General features: G+C 44.8%; 1 protein-coding gene and 1 long non-coding RNA gene across 2 annotated transcripts in view; both read left to right on the top strand.

The window, feature by feature from the left end:
* Positions 1-21: 21 nt before the first annotated feature.
* On the top strand, positions 22-12,881 carry LOC130356012 (uncharacterized). Its single transcript, XR_008888734.1, has 3 exons — positions 22-126; positions 5,470-5,574; positions 12,767-12,881. It is a non-coding gene; the product is annotated as an uncharacterized LOC130356012 (long non-coding RNA).
* A 929-nt stretch (positions 12,882-13,810) lies between these two features.
* Positions 13,811-17,538, top strand: part of COL9A2 (collagen type IX alpha 2 chain) — a 111,227-nt gene continuing 107,499 nt past the window's right edge. Inside the window, exon 1 of the mRNA XM_056556998.1 lies at positions 13,811-13,986. Coding sequence (XP_056412973.1) covers positions 13,969-13,986 — 18 coding nt within the window. The 5' untranslated portion in view covers positions 13,811-13,968. The remainder of the gene's footprint in view (positions 13,987-17,538) is intronic.

Below are 17,538 nucleotides of genomic sequence, written 5' to 3' on the forward strand. Positions count from 1 at the left end.
CTCGGCGAAGCATGAGAGAGGGGCAGCCAATCAGGAGAAGGGTTCTTGATAAAAATTTATGAATGAACATTGCCGTCACTGAATGCGGGTCGGTGACGTCTGAGCTGTACTAACGCCGTGCTCACTGTAGGGGGCGCCTAGGCTTATTTCGGTTTATTTTACGTATTAGTATATTTTAGTACGAAAAATGATCGTTTACTTGTATAATTATATAGGGCACCTCACATATTTGATTTGTGTGTGAGGGTGCGTTCACACAGCATTATTGCTCACCATGTAACGCAGGCATGGGCAACCTTCGGCACTGCAGATGTTTTGGACTACATCTTCCATGATGCTCATACAGTCAAAATGCTGCCAAAGCATCATGGGAGATGTAGTCCAAAACGTCTGCAGTGCCGAAGGTTGTCTATGCCTGGTTTAACATATACGTTTCATAGGGAAAAGTATAAGGGGTATTCCGTGTTTATACCCTATCCAAAGGATAGGGGATAAGATGTATGATTGTAGGGGTCCTGCCGCTGGGGACTCCCATGATCTCGGTGCCAAGGGCTGCACCAAGATCACGGGGGTCCCTAGCGGCGAGACCCCAACAATCATACATCTTATCCCCTATCCTTTGGATAGGGTATAAACACGGAATACCTTTTAATGGAATATAAAAATGGATGCTGCTGTATACCAAACTGCATAACCCATTTCCTATTAATTTACATTATAAAAAAAAAAAGAAAACATACAAACTAAGTTAAAGGGGTAGTCCAGTGGTGAAAAACGTATCCCCTATCCGAAGGATCGGGGGGGCCTGGCTCGCTGGCCAGATAGCGTGTTTTGACCACCGCACAAAGCGGCGTCTGAAAGCCGCCAATTCATGCGGTGGTCAACACGCACACTTCCTGCGGGCTGTCGGGGCCCCATACAGGAGAGCGTGGGGGGCCCCAGCAGTCGGAACCTCTCCCCCCCCCGCAATATCCTTAGGATAGGGGATACGTTTTTCACCACTGGATATCTCCTTTAACTCAATTCACCTTTGCGTTATTCTTTAGAACAGTGTTTTACAAACCGTGTGTCTCCAGCTGTTGCAAAGTTCCATCATGCCAGCAAAGCTGGAGACGCAGGGGGGTGTTTATCATTATTGTCTGTGGTGGATAGTGTTGCTCACGAATATTCGCAATTCGAATATTATTCGCGAATATCGCATATTCGCGAATTCGCGAATTTCGCGAATATAGCGCTATATATTCGTAATTACGAATATTCGTATTTTATTTATTTTTTTTCCTCTTCACAGTACACATCACAGTGATCATCCCTCTCTGCTTCCAGCTTGTGTGGTGTAAAGAAGGCTCTAATACTACTGTGAGAGACTGGCGTGCGAAAATTCGCATATGCGAAAATTAGCATGTGCGCATTTTCGCATATGCGAAGTTTCGCGGATGTTAATTTCGTATGGGCTAATATTCACATATGTTAATTTTCGCATACGCGAATTTACGCATATGCGAAAATAAAACGGGAATATAACGAATATGCGAATATTCGCGAATATATGACGAATATTCATCCATATATTCGCGAATATTCGCGAATTCGAATATGGCCTATGCCGCTCAACACTAGTGGTGGACATAGTTTACAGTCAATACTTTTCTGCTGTGAAAGTGCTGATGTGTATCAAATTAATACAATGGCACAAAGTATATTATGAATTTGTCTGAGCAATAGAAATTACCTCAGCACAGCCAATTTTAAACTGAAACAAAAAGTGGCTGTGTTAAAGGAGATATCCAGTGCTGAAAAACCTATCCCCTATCCTAAAGAGGGGTTAAATAATTGCAGATTTTTGGTCACATAACACCCCAATAAAATGCAAAAAAAAAAAGTGACCAGAACGTCACATATTCGCAAAAGTGGAACTGTTAAAAAACTATAAATGATGATGCAAAAAATAAGAAAGTTATAAGGGGTCAGCAGGGGGTCAGCAATGCAATACAGCAACATGCAGCACTTAAAGGAGTAGTCCAGTGCTGAAAAACTTATCCCCTATCCTAAGGATAGGGCATAAGTTTCAGATCGCAGGGGGTCCGACCGCTTGGGCCCCCCGCAATCTCCTGTACGGGGCCCCGGCAGCCAGCAGGAAGGGTGCGTGTTGACCACCGCACGAAGCAGCGGCTGACACGCCCCCTCAATACAACTCTGTGGCAGAGCCGGAGCGCTGCCTTCGGCAATCATCGACTCTGCCATAGCGATGTATTGAGGGTGTGTGTCAGCCGCCTCTTCGTGCGGAGGTCAACACGCACCCTTCCCGCTGGCTGCCAGGGCCCCGTACAGTAGATCGCAGGGGTCCCAGCGGTCGGACCCCCTGCGATCTGAAACTTATGCCCTATCCTTAGGATAGGGGATAAGTTTTTCAGCACTGGACTACTCCTTTAAGTGCTGCATGTTGCTGTATTGCATTGCTGACCCCCTGCTGACCCCTTATAACTTTCTTATTTTTTGCATCATCATTTATAGTTTTTTAACAGTTCCACTTTTGCGAATATGTGACGTTCTGGTCACTTTTTTTTTTTGCATTTTATTGGGATGTTATGTGACCAAAAATTGGCAAATATTTAACCCCTTCCCTAACAAAAGTTAGAATCACAGTGTAAATAAAAATAAACATATGTGGTATCACCCCGTGCGGAAATATCCGAGTTATAAAAATATATAGTTAATTAAACTGCAAGGTCAATGGTGTACGCGCAAAAAATTCCAAAGTCCAAAATAGCGTATCAGATCACGACGCAAAAAATGAGCGCTCATACCGCCCCGTACACGGAAAAATAAGAAAGTTATAGGGGTCAGAAGATGACAATTTTAAACGTATACATTTTCCTGCATGTAGTTATGATTTTTTCCAGAAGTACGACAAAATCAAACCTACATAAATAGGGTATCATTTTAATCGTATGGACCTACAGAATAAAGATAAGGTGTTATTTTTGCCAAAAATGTAATTTTTTTTAACAGAAGCCCCCAAAAGTTACAAAATGGCATTTTTTCTCTTCAATTTTGTCACACAAGGATTTTTTTTTCATTTTGCCGTAGATTTTTGGGTAACATTACTGATGTCATTACAAAGTAGAATTGGTGACACAAAAAATAAGCCATCATATGGATTTTTAGTTGCAAAATTGAAAGGGTTATGATTTTTAAAAGGTAAGGAGGAAAAAACGAAAGTGCAAAAACTGGAAAACCCTCCGTCCCCAAGGGGTTAAAGGAAAACTGTCAGCAGAGTCACCAGCACTAACCAGTGATACTGTCTGGTATTGCGGGCGACACTGATAAAAACGTTGCTCATCATGCCTGCATCCTGCTCTGTTATCTTAATTTTTCAAAATATGCAAATGAGCAGCAATTGGCAAGGGCAGGGTTACGATCCTTGCCTAGGGCGCTGTGACATCAGCACTGTTTGTTCAGCGCATGTTCAGCTTTCTGGTTACACACGGAATCGGCCTCAGTGCAGTTTCATAGTGGGTCTTCAAGTGGGTCTCCAGCTGTTGCAAAACTACAATTCCCAGCATGCCCAGACAGCCAAATGCTGTCCGGGCATGCTGGGAGTTGTAGTTTTGCAAAAGCTAGCTACACACTGTTTGGTAGAGATACATACTCTGATATGGATTTAATCAGATAGCCTGGTAAGTATCCTACTCCCTTCCAAATTCAATAAGGTCTTTGATTAAATCTTACTTCTTATTCCCTATCCATGGCATCCTGGCTCTCTTCACCCATGGAGTGAGCGTCTCCATTTATCTCTTTAGGAGAGCAGGAGGTATACGAATGGCAAAAATGACACCTTATCTTTATTCTGTAGGTCCATACGATTAAAATGATACCCTATTTATGTAGGTTTGATTTTGTCGTACTTCTGGAAAAAATCATAACTACATGCAGGAAAATGTATAAGTTTAAAATTGTCAACTTCAGATCCCTATAACTTTCTTATTTTTCCGTGTACGGGGCGGTATGAGCGCTCATTTTTTGCGTCGTGATCTGGTACGCTATTTTGGACTTTGGAATTTTTTGCACGTACACCATTGACCTTGCGGTTTAATTAACGATATATTTTTATAACTCGGATATTTCCGCACGGGGTGATACCACATGTGTTTATTTTTATTTGCACTGTGATTCTAACTTTTGTTAGGGAAGGGGTTAAATATTTGCCAATTTTTGGTCACATAACACCCCAATAAAATGCAAAAAAATAAAAGTGACCAGAACATCACATATTCGCAAAAGTGGAACTGTTAAAAAACTATAAATGATGATGCAAAAAAATAAGAAAGTTATAAGGGGTCAGCAGGGGGTCAGCAATGCAATACAGCTCTCCCATAGAGATGAATGCACTAGGAAAGTGCCATGCAAGAAATTACAGGGGGTTCCAGTGGTCGGACCCCTTGTGATCAGACACTTATCCCCAATCCTAGTAGCAGAATACCACTTTAGGCTTTGCAGTATTCAGCATTTGATCAGTAACAGTATGATGGTAATATGTATGGTGACAATATTCCTCCTTTTATTCTGGTGTTATTGGTCTCAGTATACAGGATTTGGTCAGTAACAGTTTGATGGTAATATGTTTGGTGATAATGGGGAAGATTCATCAAAACTTGTGCAGAGGAGAAGTCGAGCAGTTGCCCATAGCAACCAATCAGAGTACTTCTTTCATTTTTGAAAAGGCCTCTGAAAAATGAATGAAGCAAGCTGATTGGTTGCTATGGGCAACTGGTGGACTTTTCCTCTCCACAAGTTTTGATGAATCTTCCCCAATATTCCTCCTTATATACCTTATGTACTGTTTTATTTAGTAACTGTATGACTTCTTTAAAGGTATACAGTATAATTGTGCATGGAAAATGTACTTTATTACATCAAATGTGTACAGGAAACATTTCTCCTGGAGAAAAGTCCTGGAGAGAGCTGAAACCTTTCCTGTACACATTGATGTAATATGTATACCTTGTTTCCTTGTTTTACCTGGAGTTCTCCAGTGGACTTGCTTTTGTATCCTTATTGGGACTTGGTCTCTCACAGACTGTCTGAAGCCACATATATATATATATATATATATACGGTATGTATTCATTATTATTTAAGTGAATCTGTCATCAGTGTCACCTGTTGGTAGCTGCCAGAATAAGGAAGATAACAGATGAGCAGGACCACAGATCTGGGGCAGGTAAAGGTAGGGATGGCACTGATGACAGGTTCCCTTGGAGTCTGTCATGGTGCACACTTGATACAGCGCCCCTTGACTCAAAGCTTGAGTCAAAGGGAACAGCATCAAGCCTGCAACATGAGGAAACAGAAGCCTGACAAATCAAATGCCGTTTATTGTCCCTTCTCTGCGACCTGCGCTGCCACAATGACGCAATGCTGTGGGCTTTGTATACAAATATTTCCAGGGCTGGTTTTTATCCACAGTCCAGCTCTGGTGAAGGAGTCCGTGCGGCCTTCCTATGAGTGGCTGAGCCTCAGACGCTGTTTTTCCGGGACCTCAGTATCGAACTCCACTCATGGCTGACACAGGTGAGGAGGCCAAGGAAGGGCAGGGGAGGGTGTTCGGTTGGTTTAGGTGTTGGGTTGGAAGGGGAATGGCTGGGGGGTTTATATGTATGTATGGTGTGTGTATATGTATGATGTGTGTATGTAATGTATGATGTGGAGGTGGGTGGGTGTATGTATGGTATGTGTATGCATAATGTGTGTGTATGTATGATGTGTGCATGTATGTATACCGTGTGTTTGTGAGTGTATGTATATAATGCATGTATAAGGCTTCTTTCACACTTCCGTTGCGCTCTGTCATGAACGGTTGTCAAACTGTCTTTTTTGCAAGTTTGACAGCCATCATTTTGAATGGGGGAAAACATGTGAAGGGATCTACTTAAAGGGGTACTCCGCCCCTAGACATCTTATCCCCTATCCAAAGGATAAGGGATAAAATGTCAGATCGCCGCGGTCCCGCTGCTGGGGAGCCCCGGGATCCCCGCTGCGGCACCACGCTATCATTACAGCGCAGAGCGAGTTCGCTCTGCACGTAATGACGGGCAATACAGGGGCCGGAGCATCGTTACGTCACGGCTCCACCCCTCTTGATGTCACGGCCCGCCCCTTTCAATACAAGTCTATGGGAGGGGGCGTGGCAGTCGTCACGCCCCCGCCATAGACTTGCATTAAGGGGACGGGCCGTGATGTCACGAGGAGCGGAGCCATGATGTCACGCTGCTCCGTCCCCTGTATCGCCGGTCATTACGCACAGAGGCATCGGGGCTCTCCAGCAGCGGGACCGCGGTGATCTGACATCTTATCCCCTATCCTTTGGATAGGGGATAAGGCTGGGTCCACACTACGTTTTGTCCCATACGGGAGCGCATACGGCAGGAGGGAGCTAAAAGCTCGCGCTCCCGTATGTGACCGTATGCGCTCCCGTATGCCATTCACTTCAATGAGCCGACCGGAGTGAAACGTTCGGTCCGGTCGGCTCATTTTTGCGCCGTATGTGCTTTTACAACCGGACCTAAAACCGTGGTCAACCACGGTTTTAGGTCCGGTTGTAAAAGCGCATACGGCGCAAAAATGAGCCGACCGGACCGAACGTTTCACTCCGGTCGGCTCATTGAAGTGAATGACATACGGGAGCGCATACGGTCACATACGGGAGCGCAAGCTTTTAGCTCCCTCCTGCCGTATGCGCTCCCGTATGGGACAAAACGTAGTGTGGACCCAGCCTAAGATGTCTGGGGGCGGAGTACCCCTTTAATGGAGGTACCTATGTGGTGTCCCGGTACCGTATTGTATACGTTACCTGTATAGAGGTCCCCATAGTCAGAGTCCCTAGGACGTTGGGGTTCCTCTTTTGTAGTTTTCCTCTTGTCACCCCTCAGTTAGTCAATGACTATATAGCAGTTCTTATCAATATAAATATAAGTATAGATATGTATGTATTTAGTTATCTACCTGTTCCGAGAGTAGCAGGACCTGCGGGTCACGTGATTAGGTTAGAATCCTATGGTTTTGCTACAGGACCTTTGGAGGTTCCCGTGATGTGTTCACCCACAATGCACTGTAACGGTGAGTGACAGTCGTTATGGACCAATCAAAAACGGCCAGCCCCTGCCCATATAAGGGACCTACGCTATCTTGATCGTCCTCTTCTCTCTTGGGTTGCTGACTCTGGAAGAGGTAGGACCTCCACAGCTTACAAGACAATTTACTAGGCCAAAGCCTGGCGGCCTAGGCCTCTAACATAGCGGATAGACTAAGCAATTCCCCGCTACTCATCGCAAGATCACTGGACCTAAATACTCCCCTAAATCCAGCGGATTTCTGCTATACAATCCTTAAGAAGCTAAATTGGGCTTATCTGATCCCAACCGACTGTCAATCGCTGCTCAAGCTATATGAAAAGAGACTCTGTTATCTGGACTGTTACTATTGTTACATGCACAGAAATTCTTCAGTAAAAGTTCCACCAAGTTTTCAGTTAACAGTGGTTGTGGACAATCCTTTATTTCTGCATCACCTATTGCTCTTGGGAAGGGTGGCAATAGGCCTATCAAGAACACAGCATTTAACCCTCACCCTGGCGTCACGAGTGACAAGGGTTAACAGCGCCCTTAACTATCCTGAACAGCAACACCCTAACTACCCTACACTCCCACGAGACTTTCTCCTCTCATCTGCCACTACACCTACCTACTCTTTCCCCAGTCCCCATATCTACTTACTCTACTGTGTGAGAATCCAAGGGTTTATTATTACCATATGGAATGCTATAGGTGCTTAACCCCTTAAGGACTCAGGGTTTTTCCGTTTTTGCACTTTCGTTTTTTCCTCCTTACCTTTTAAAAATCATAACCCTTTCAATTTTCCACCTAAAAATCCATATTATGGCTTATTTTTTGCGTCGCCAATTCTACTTTGCAGTGACATTAGTCATTTTACCCAAAAATGCACGGCGAAACGGAAAAAAAATCATTGTGCGACAAAATCGAAAAAAAAAAACGCCATTTTGTAACTTTTGGGGGCTTCCGTTTCTACGCAGTGCATATTTCGGTAAAAATTACACCTTATCATTATTCTGTAGGTCCATACGGTTAAAATGATACCCTACTTATATAGGTTTGATTTTGTCGCACTTCTGGAAAAAATCATAACTACATGCAGGAAAATTTATACGTTTAAAAATGTCATCTTCTGACCCCTATAACTTTTTTATTTTTCCACGTACGGGGCGGTATGAGGACTCATTTTTTGCGCCGTGATCTGAAGTTTTTATTGGTATGATTTTTGTTTTGATCTGACTTTTTGATCACTTTTTATTCATTTTTTAATGTTATAAAAAGTTACCAAAATACGCTTTTTTGGACTTTGGAATTTTTTTGCGCGTACGCCATTGACCGTACGGCTTAATTAATGATATATTTTTATAGTTCGGACATTTGCGCACGCGGCGATACCACATATGTTTTTTTTTTTTTTTTTTACACTGTTTAATTTTTTTTATGGGAAAAGGGGGGTGATTCAAACTTTTATTAGGGAAGGGGTTAAATGACCTTTATTAACACTTTTTTTAAACTTTTTTTTTGCAGTGTTATAGGTCCCATAGGGACCTATAACACTGCACACACTGATCTCTCATCCTGATCACAGGCGTGTATTAACACGCCTGTGATCAGCATTATCGGCGCTTGACTGCTCCTGCCTGGATCTCAGGCACGGAGCAGTCATTCGTCGATCGGACACCGAGGAGGCAGGTAAGAGCCCTCCCGGTGTCCGATCAGCTGTTCGGGACGCCGCGATTTCACCGCGGCGGTCCCGAACAGCCCGACTGAGCAGCCGGGATACTTTCAGTTTCACTTTAGAAGCGGCGGTCAGCTTTGACCGCCGCTTCTAAAGGGTTAATACCGCACATCGCCGCGATCGGCGATGTGTGGTATTAGCCGCGGGTCCCGGCCGTTGATTAGCGCCGGGACCCACGCGATATGATGCGGGATCGTGGCGCGATCCCGCTTCATATCGCGGGAGCCGGCGCAGGAGGTAAATATACGTTAAGGGGTTAAAGAGTACGGATCCTAAAATGTTTGTCTGGCAGGTTCTGTGGAGACGACCTGTGGATGGAAGAATCGGCATGAAGGTCTGTGCCGGATGGAGAAGGAAAAGGGAATGACTCCGATCACAGATTACGTCACCTGATGTAACTGTATGTAATCACTTATATGGTCTGTTGAGCTGAGGTCACTACTATATGGGGGATATTAGTCTGTGGACAGTGGTTTTATTCAGTATCAGTATGGTAATATTATCCCGTCATTATATGGTGTTAATGGTAGTGGTCATATTATGGCGGTATTATTTGCCCCTTGTATAATGGTATTATTGGCGATACCTGTCTGTGTATTGTGGTTTCATTGGTGATTCTGGTCTGTGTTCAGTGGTTATATTTAGTATCAGTATGGTAGTACTATCTCGTCACTATATGGTGGTAATGATAGTGGTCATGGTGTGGTGCAATTATTTGCCCCTTGTATAGTAGTGATAATGGTCTTTGTATAGTTCTTTTTATTCATATTATTCCGTCATTATATGGTGGTAATGGTCATAGTGTGGTGGTATTATCTGTCCCTTGTATAGTAGTGTAATTGGGGATAGTAGTCTGTGTGCGGTGATTGTAGCGGTGTTAATGGTGATATTGGTCTAACATCTTATCCCCTGTCCTTTGGATAGGGTATAAGATGTGTGGAGAGGAGTACTCCTTTAAAGAGCCAGGGATTTTTCATTTTTGCACTTTAGTTTTTTCCTCCTAGCCTTCTAATGTTTTGAATTTCCCACCTTCCCATATGGGGCTTGTTTTTTCCCACCGCCAATTGTACTTTGTAATGACTTCACTTGTTTTAGCACAAATTGTTAAAAATAAAATAAAAGTACACTGTGTAGAAACATAAGCCCTAAAAGGTTCACGCAGTAAATATGAACATAGACCCCAGAGGCCTAAAGGACACACTGCCTTAACCCCTTAAGGACCCGGACTTTTTCCGTTTTTTCATTTTCAATTTTTCCTCCTTAACTTAAAAAAATCATAACTCTTTAAAATTTTCACCTAAAATTCTATATGATGGCTTATTTTTTGCGTCATTAATTCTACTTTGTAATGATATTAGTCATTTTACCCAAAAATCTATGGTGAAACGGGGAAAAAAATCAATGTGCGACAAAATTGATGAAAAAACACTATTTTGTAACTTTTGGGGGCTTCTGTTTTTACGCAGTACATTTTTTGGCAAAAAAGATACCTTATCTTTATTCTGTAGGTCCATACGGTTAAAATGATACCCTACTTATATAGGTTTGATTTTGTATCACTTCAGAAAAAAATCATAACTACATGCAGGAAAATTTATACGTTTAAAATGGTCATCTTCTGACCCCTATAACTTTTTTATTTTTCTGTGTTCAGGATGCTATGAGGACTATTAGCGGTACCATTTTTGTTCTGATAAGACTTTTTGATCACTTTTTATGCGCTATTTTGGACTTTGGAATTTTTTTGCGCGTACGCCATTGAACGTGCGGTTTAAAAAGCGATATATTTTTATCTTTCTGACATTTCCGCACGTGGCAATACCATATATGTTTATTTTTATTTACACTGTGTTTTTTTGTTATTCTTGGAAATGCCGGGTGATTAAAACTTTTATTAGGGGAAGGGATAATTAAAAGGGTTAATGATTTTTTTTTTACACTTTTCTTATGCAATATTATAGCTCCTATAGGGGGCTATAACATTGCATGTACTGATCTTTTACACTGATTGATCCATCTCCATAGGAATGGATCAATCAGTGTTTTCGGCGATTGAATGCTCAAGCCTGGATCTCAGGCTTGAAGCATTCAATCGGCGATCGGACTGCAGGAAGGAAGGTAAGAGACCTTCCTCCTGTGCTACAGCTGTTCGGGATGCCGCGATTATACCGCGCCGATCCCAAACAGCTCCCTGAGCTAACCGGCAACTTTCACTTTTGTTTTTAGCCGCGCGGCTCAGCTTTGAGCGCACGGCTAAAGGGTTAATAGTGCGCGGCACCGCAATCAGTGCCGCGCGCTATTAGAGGCGGGTCCCGGCTTCACTATGACGCCAGGCCCGCCGCGATATGATGCGGGGTCACCGTGTGACCCCTCGTTATATCGCAGAACCGGGACCCAGGACGTACCCATACGTCCTGGGTCCTTAAGAGGTTAAAGGGGGTACTCAGGAGGAAATTTTTTTTTTCATATCAACTGGCTTCAGAAAGTGAAACAGAAAGTGAAACACCTCTGTCCATGTCAGGAACTGTCCTGAGTAGGAGAGGTTTGTTATTGGGATTCTCTCCTACTCCAGACAGTTCCTAACATGGACAGAGGTGGCAGCAGAGAGCACTGGGGTCAGACTGGAAAGAACTACACAACTTCCTCTTGAGCATACAGCAGCTGATAAGTACTGGAAGGATTAAGATTTTTAAATAGAAGTCATTTACAAATCTGTTTTACTTTCTGGCACCAGTAGTTTTAAAAGAAAAAAAGTTTTCCACCGGAGTACACCTTTAATGTGTTAAGGTGCTTCACAGGCTGTAGAGAAACATATGCAACATTGAATGTCTCATCCCCCTTTTGTTTCCACCCCCTTTGTGACTCCACTCTTGCAAAGCCACACCCAGTTAGAATGCTATCCCCCCAGATTTCTGAGGGTTCCTACGCCTCTGGTCCCACCCCTGGAATGTACACTCGGGACACATCGAATAGACGCAAATATTTTCTTTTTTTTTTTTTTTAATATGTAATAAAGTCTATGACTCTATTGATGAATGACTCTATTAATAATGGAGGTGATCCAGGCCCTTGCTGCTGTGATAATCCTGGGAGTTGGTAAGCAGTACCAGGACGGTGTTCCTTCCTCCTCATCCTCTGCTGCATGTGAGATGCCTTCACCAGTGTTCTGCTCCTCCATTGAATCTCTGCTGTCTTCAGAGATATTCTTCACTACAGCTTCCTATGATCACAATAAAGTCAAGTTATAGACTATATGATCTACGGCTCAGGTCCGCCTTATATGTAATGGTTCTAGAAGCTAAACAGTAACAGCCAGTATACAGCACATGCTTCTTGTGTTGGGCACATGTGTCCTTTATTTATTTATTTCCAGTGATTTGTGCAGATATTTTTGTGAGAAAGTCCAGTAAAAAAGAAAGGTCACAGTTCCAAGCAAAGCACAGCATGCAGGTAGGTATATAGGAAATAAATGTCTGGAATTTTAAGGCAAATAATAGTGGCTGGACAATGAGGCAGCGGAAGCCATTTGGTGCCATCGGGTGCTTCTTCTGTCCTTTACACAGTGAAAATGATTCCGCTACCTCTTTACGCTCCCTGTCCTCTTGTTTTGCCTCATGGCTTTGCCGTTCTGTTTATTACAAAATATGGAATAAAGGATACTGGATATTCTAGTGCGGTGAGTGCTCCATCTCTATTTTTTACATATGATTTTTGTGAGAAAATGCTTCAAGATGTCAAATTTGGCTTACAGGGCTACTGATGTACAATATTATACAATAAAGGAAATCAAGGGTCACAGCAGTCTTGTCCAAAACTTACTGGCATCATCGCTAAGGCATCTCCATATATAAAGAGGACCTTTCTGGTTTTATGCCTTTTATTATTCAAATGTAATTTAAAAACGCTGTCATTTCAGATTAATAGGAAGAGGCAATGTAGACACGTGGATAGATCTGCTGACATCACTTACTTCATATTCTGGGATCCTCTCGCCATCATCTAGTTTCATAAAGATGGGCTACAAAAGAACAAGTAAGAATAAGTTTTTCCCTAATTTATTTTTATGTGATGGGGCTAAATAAAAATAGAATAGTAACACTTGTATATACCGTATTTATCGGCGTATAACACGCACTTTTTAGGCTAAAATTTTTAGCCTAAAGTCTATGTGCGTGTTATACGCCGATACCGCCCCAGGAAAGGCAGGGGGAGAGAGGCCGTCGCTGCCCGCTTCTCTCCCCCTGCCTTCCCTGGGGTCTAGAGCCCTGCTGCCGGCCCTTCTCACCCCCTGGCTATCGGCGCCGCTGCCCGTTCTGTCCCCCTGACTATCGGTACCGGCGCCCCATTGCTGGCGGCGATAGCCAGGGGGAGAGAAGCGGCGCCGACAGCCAGGGGGAGAGAAGGGGCAGCAGCACCCATTGCCGGCGCCGCTGCCCCGTTGCCTCCCCCCATCCCCGGTGGCATAATTACCTGGGTCGGATCCGCGCTGCTGCAGGCCTCCGGCGTGCATCCCCTTCGTTGTTGCTATGCGCTGTACGGCGCGGCGCATGACGTCAGTGCAATGGGTACCGCTGCCCCTTCTCTCCCCCTGGCTGTCGGCGCCGCTTCTCTCCCCCTGGCTATCGGCGCCGGCAATGGGGCGCTGGTACCGATAGTCAGGGGGACAGAACGGGCAGCGGCGCCGATAGCCAGGGGGAGAGAAGGGCCGGCAGCAGGGCTCTAGACCCCAGGAAAGGCAGGGGGAGAGAAGCGGGCAGCGACGGCCTCTCTCCCCCTGCCTTTCCTGGGGATGTATCGGGGTATACACGCGCACACACGCACCCTCATTTTACCATGGATATTTGGGTAAAAAACTTTTTTTACCCAAATATCCTTGGTAAAATGAGGGTGCGTGTTATAGGCCGGTGCGTGGTATACCCCCGATAAATATGGTATTTATATTCTTTTATTCTTCTGTGTAGAGGTCAGATGAAGGTTCTCATGTTCATCGGTGAGGGTAATGTGTGAATTAACCATTTCGTGACACCAGGGCGTAGTTGACCTATACACCACCCGAGGTAGACCAGCTTCTCCTGTGCCAGGCTCGGGGCAAACAATTACTCCAACGCAAGGTTACGGATGACTGGCTTTACTGAGGTTGGTAAGATGATACAATCCATTACAGCTCAGATTAGCGTGGAGGAGATGCAGGGTGAACTTTGGGAAGCTTATCTGCTTGCTGGGACTTATAGTTGATTGTGCTGTGTATGACTGACTTTATTTGTATGCAACCCACGCTAGATTTTAGTGACTTGGACTTGACTAACTTGACTTGAATTGATCCCCGGACTGTAGTGCTTACCGCAAGGCTTTGACTTTCACCAGGGTACTGGGGTTGATTGGTAGTAGATGCGTAGTAGATGGACTAGGCCTCAGGCCTCCTTCAGAGTCACCTCACAGACAGACTCCACACTTCTCTCAACTGTGCCTCAGCATTAGACTGAACTCGGAACTCTGGTTACAGTATATATGGGGAAGATTTAGAGCATTCCCATTGGGCAGATAAGTCACATCGTTCACCTCTGCATACTCCCCTAACAACAAGGTCCTTAAAGGAGTAGTCCAGTGGTGATTCAGTGGTGAGCAACTTATCCCCTATCCTAAGGATAGGGGATAAGTTGCAGATCGCGGGGGGTCCGACCGCTGGGGCCCCCCGAGATCTCTTGTATGGAGCCCCGACAGCCGGCGGGAAGGGGGCGTGTCGACCTCCGCACGAGGCGGCGGCCGACACGCCCCCTCAATACAACTCTATGGCAGAGCCGAAGCGCTGCCTTCGGCAATCTCCGGCTCTGCCATAGAGATGTATTGAGGGGGCGTGTCGGCCGCCGCCTCGTGCGGGGGTCGACACCCGCTATCTCGGCGGAGAGCCGGGGCCCCGTACAGAGAGATCGCAGGGGGCCCCAGCGGTCGGACCCCCCGCGATCTCAAACTTATCCCCTATCCTTAGGATAGGGGATAAGTTTTTCACCACTGGACTACCCCTTTAACAAAAGGTTTAAAGGGGTATTCCAGGCCAAAACTGGCTCCGGAAAGTTAAACAGATTTGTAAATTACTTCTATTAAAAAATCTTAATCCTTCCAATAGTTATTAGCTTCTGAAGTTGAGTTGTTGTTTTCTGTCTAACTGCTCTCTGATGACTCACGTCCCGGGACCTGTGCAGTTCCTATGGGGATATTCTCCCATCATGCACAGCTCCCGGGACGTGACATCATCATTGAGCAGTTAGACAGAAAACTTCAGAAGCTAATAACTATTGGAAGGATTAAGATTTTTTAATAGAAGTCATTTACAAATCTGTTTAACTTTCTGGAGCCAGTTTATATATATATATATATATATATATATATATATATATATATATATAAAAGGTTTTGCCTGGATAACCCCTTTAAGGTTTAAAGTGACAAGCACATAACCATTAACCATTGCATAACATTGCATTATACTAGGAAATATAGAGAGTTCTGGGGTGAGAGAGTGGATATATAGAGAGTGGGTCCAAGACGGACATTGAAGCAGCATCTGCCACACAGGATGGGCAGGAGTACAGAAGAGCATGGCATTCTGTACTGGATCACCACATGGGGATATATTTCCTTGGTCTATACTTGTAAGTGGCAAGGAGGTAGTAGATCCACTGAGCTTGTGTGAATGATGGCTTAGGCAATGTCAGGGAGCAGAGTCTAAGGTGCCACTGGTATTCACCAGAGCCCGCCGCAAAGCAGGATGGACTTGCTACAGAAGGCGGCACCCAGGTCGCAACCCCTGACATGACTTGTTAACACAGGCGAAAACGAGGAGAGGAGAAAACGTGGTACAGGAGGGATATGGCAACTCGTAGTCAGGATAGTAAGAAGTCAGTAGGGAGGCGGCACAGGAGCAAGGTCAGGTCACGGAGCAGGTAGGTCAGGAACACGGTAAGGCAAGACACAATAAATGCTTTCACTAGGGCACTGGGCACACAAAGATAGAGGTAGGGAGGTGCACGTACTTATAAAGAAGGGACAGGTGCAAACACTAATTGAGGGCTCACTGGCCCTTTAAATCTCAGAGCTCTGATGCGTGCATGCGCCGGCGGTGTGAGAACACGGAGGAGACAGAAGAAGGAAGAGGTGAGTGATGGCCCAAGATTTGCATGCGGGCGTGTCCCACGATGCGAATCCCAGGCCCGCCGGAGGACAGAGGCAGAGAGCGCTCACGGCCAGTGTGACCGGCCAGAGCGCTCGCCGTAACAGTACCCCCCCTTAGGTCTCCTCCTCTTTTTGGGTCTCAAAAAATTTTGGACCAAGTCGTGGTCCAAAATATTCTCTTCTGGCTCCCAGGACCTTTCCTCAAGACCGAAGCCCTTCCAGTCTGCTAAAAAATAACTTCTCCCTCTTACGGTCTTCATCGCCAGAATCTCCTTCACTTCAAAGATATCCGAAGAACCAGAGACAGGAGAATGAACAATGTATTTTTGTGAAAAACGGTTGAAAACGACTGACTTGAGGAGGGAGACATGAAAAGAATTCGGAATACGAAGAGAGGATGGCAGACAAAGCTTGTAAGAAACTGGATTCATTTTTTGCAAAACCTTGAACGGTCCCAGGAAGTGAGGGCCTAATTTGTAGCTGGGAATCCTGAAACAGATGTATTTAGAAGAGAGCCAGACCCTATCACCATGAGCGAAAATTGGAGGTGACCATCTCTTCTTATCTGTTTGAGATTTCAAACGAGAAGATGCGTGAAGCAAAGAACGACGGTCTCCTGCCAGATGGTCCTAAAGTCCTGTACTTGTTCATCTATGGCAGGTACTCTAGAAGAAGCTGGAAGAGGAAGAGAAGGACGAAGATGATGACCATAGACAACAAAGAATGGTGAAGTCCTCATAGACTCAGAAAATTCTGCCCAAGGTAAAAGGTCGACCCAATCGTCCTGCCTAGTTGAGACAAAATGATGGAGATAATCTCCCAGAATTTGATTAACTCTCTCTACCTGGCCGTTGGTTTGAGGGTGGTAAGCAGAAGAAGTCCAGCTTTATTATGAGACTGGAGCAGAGAGCTCGCCAGAACATGGAAACGATTTGCACTCCTCGGTCAGAGGCGATGTGAGACGGGAGGCCATGAAGGTGAAAGATATGCTGAAGAAAGTGTTTCGCCAGCTGGGGAGCAGATGGAAGACCAGGCAAAGGAACGAAATGAGCCATTATGGAAAATCGATCAACTACCACCCAGATGACCGTTTTGTTTTAAGGTGGCAAATCAGTAATAAAGTCCATTGCTATGTGTGACCATGGGGTTTCCGAAATAGGCAAAGGCTGTAGAAGACCTGCTGGTTTCTGCCTAGGAGTCTTGTCGCGAGCACAAAAAGCACAAGAATGGACAAAATCTGTGACATCGCGTTCTAGGTTCCGCCACCAGTAATAAGTAATAAGAAATAAGTTGAATGGACTTCCGTACTCCAGAATTAAACGTCAGCAAGGAAGAATGTCCCCAATTCAAGACTCTTCGTCTCAGTCGAGAAGGCACAAAAGATTTTCCAGGAGGAACTTGCAGAAGATTGACAGGCGTACCAGAAATCAATCGCTCAGGAGAAACAATATGCCTAGGAGTAGAGTCCAGACCAACCACATCGGAGGATCTAGAAAGAGCATCGGCTCTATCATTCTT

This window comes from Hyla sarda, chromosome 2, assembly GCF_029499605.1.
Source record: "Hyla sarda isolate aHylSar1 chromosome 2, aHylSar1.hap1, whole genome shotgun sequence".
Classification (NCBI taxonomy): Eukaryota; Metazoa; Chordata; class Amphibia; order Anura; family Hylidae; genus Hyla; species Hyla sarda.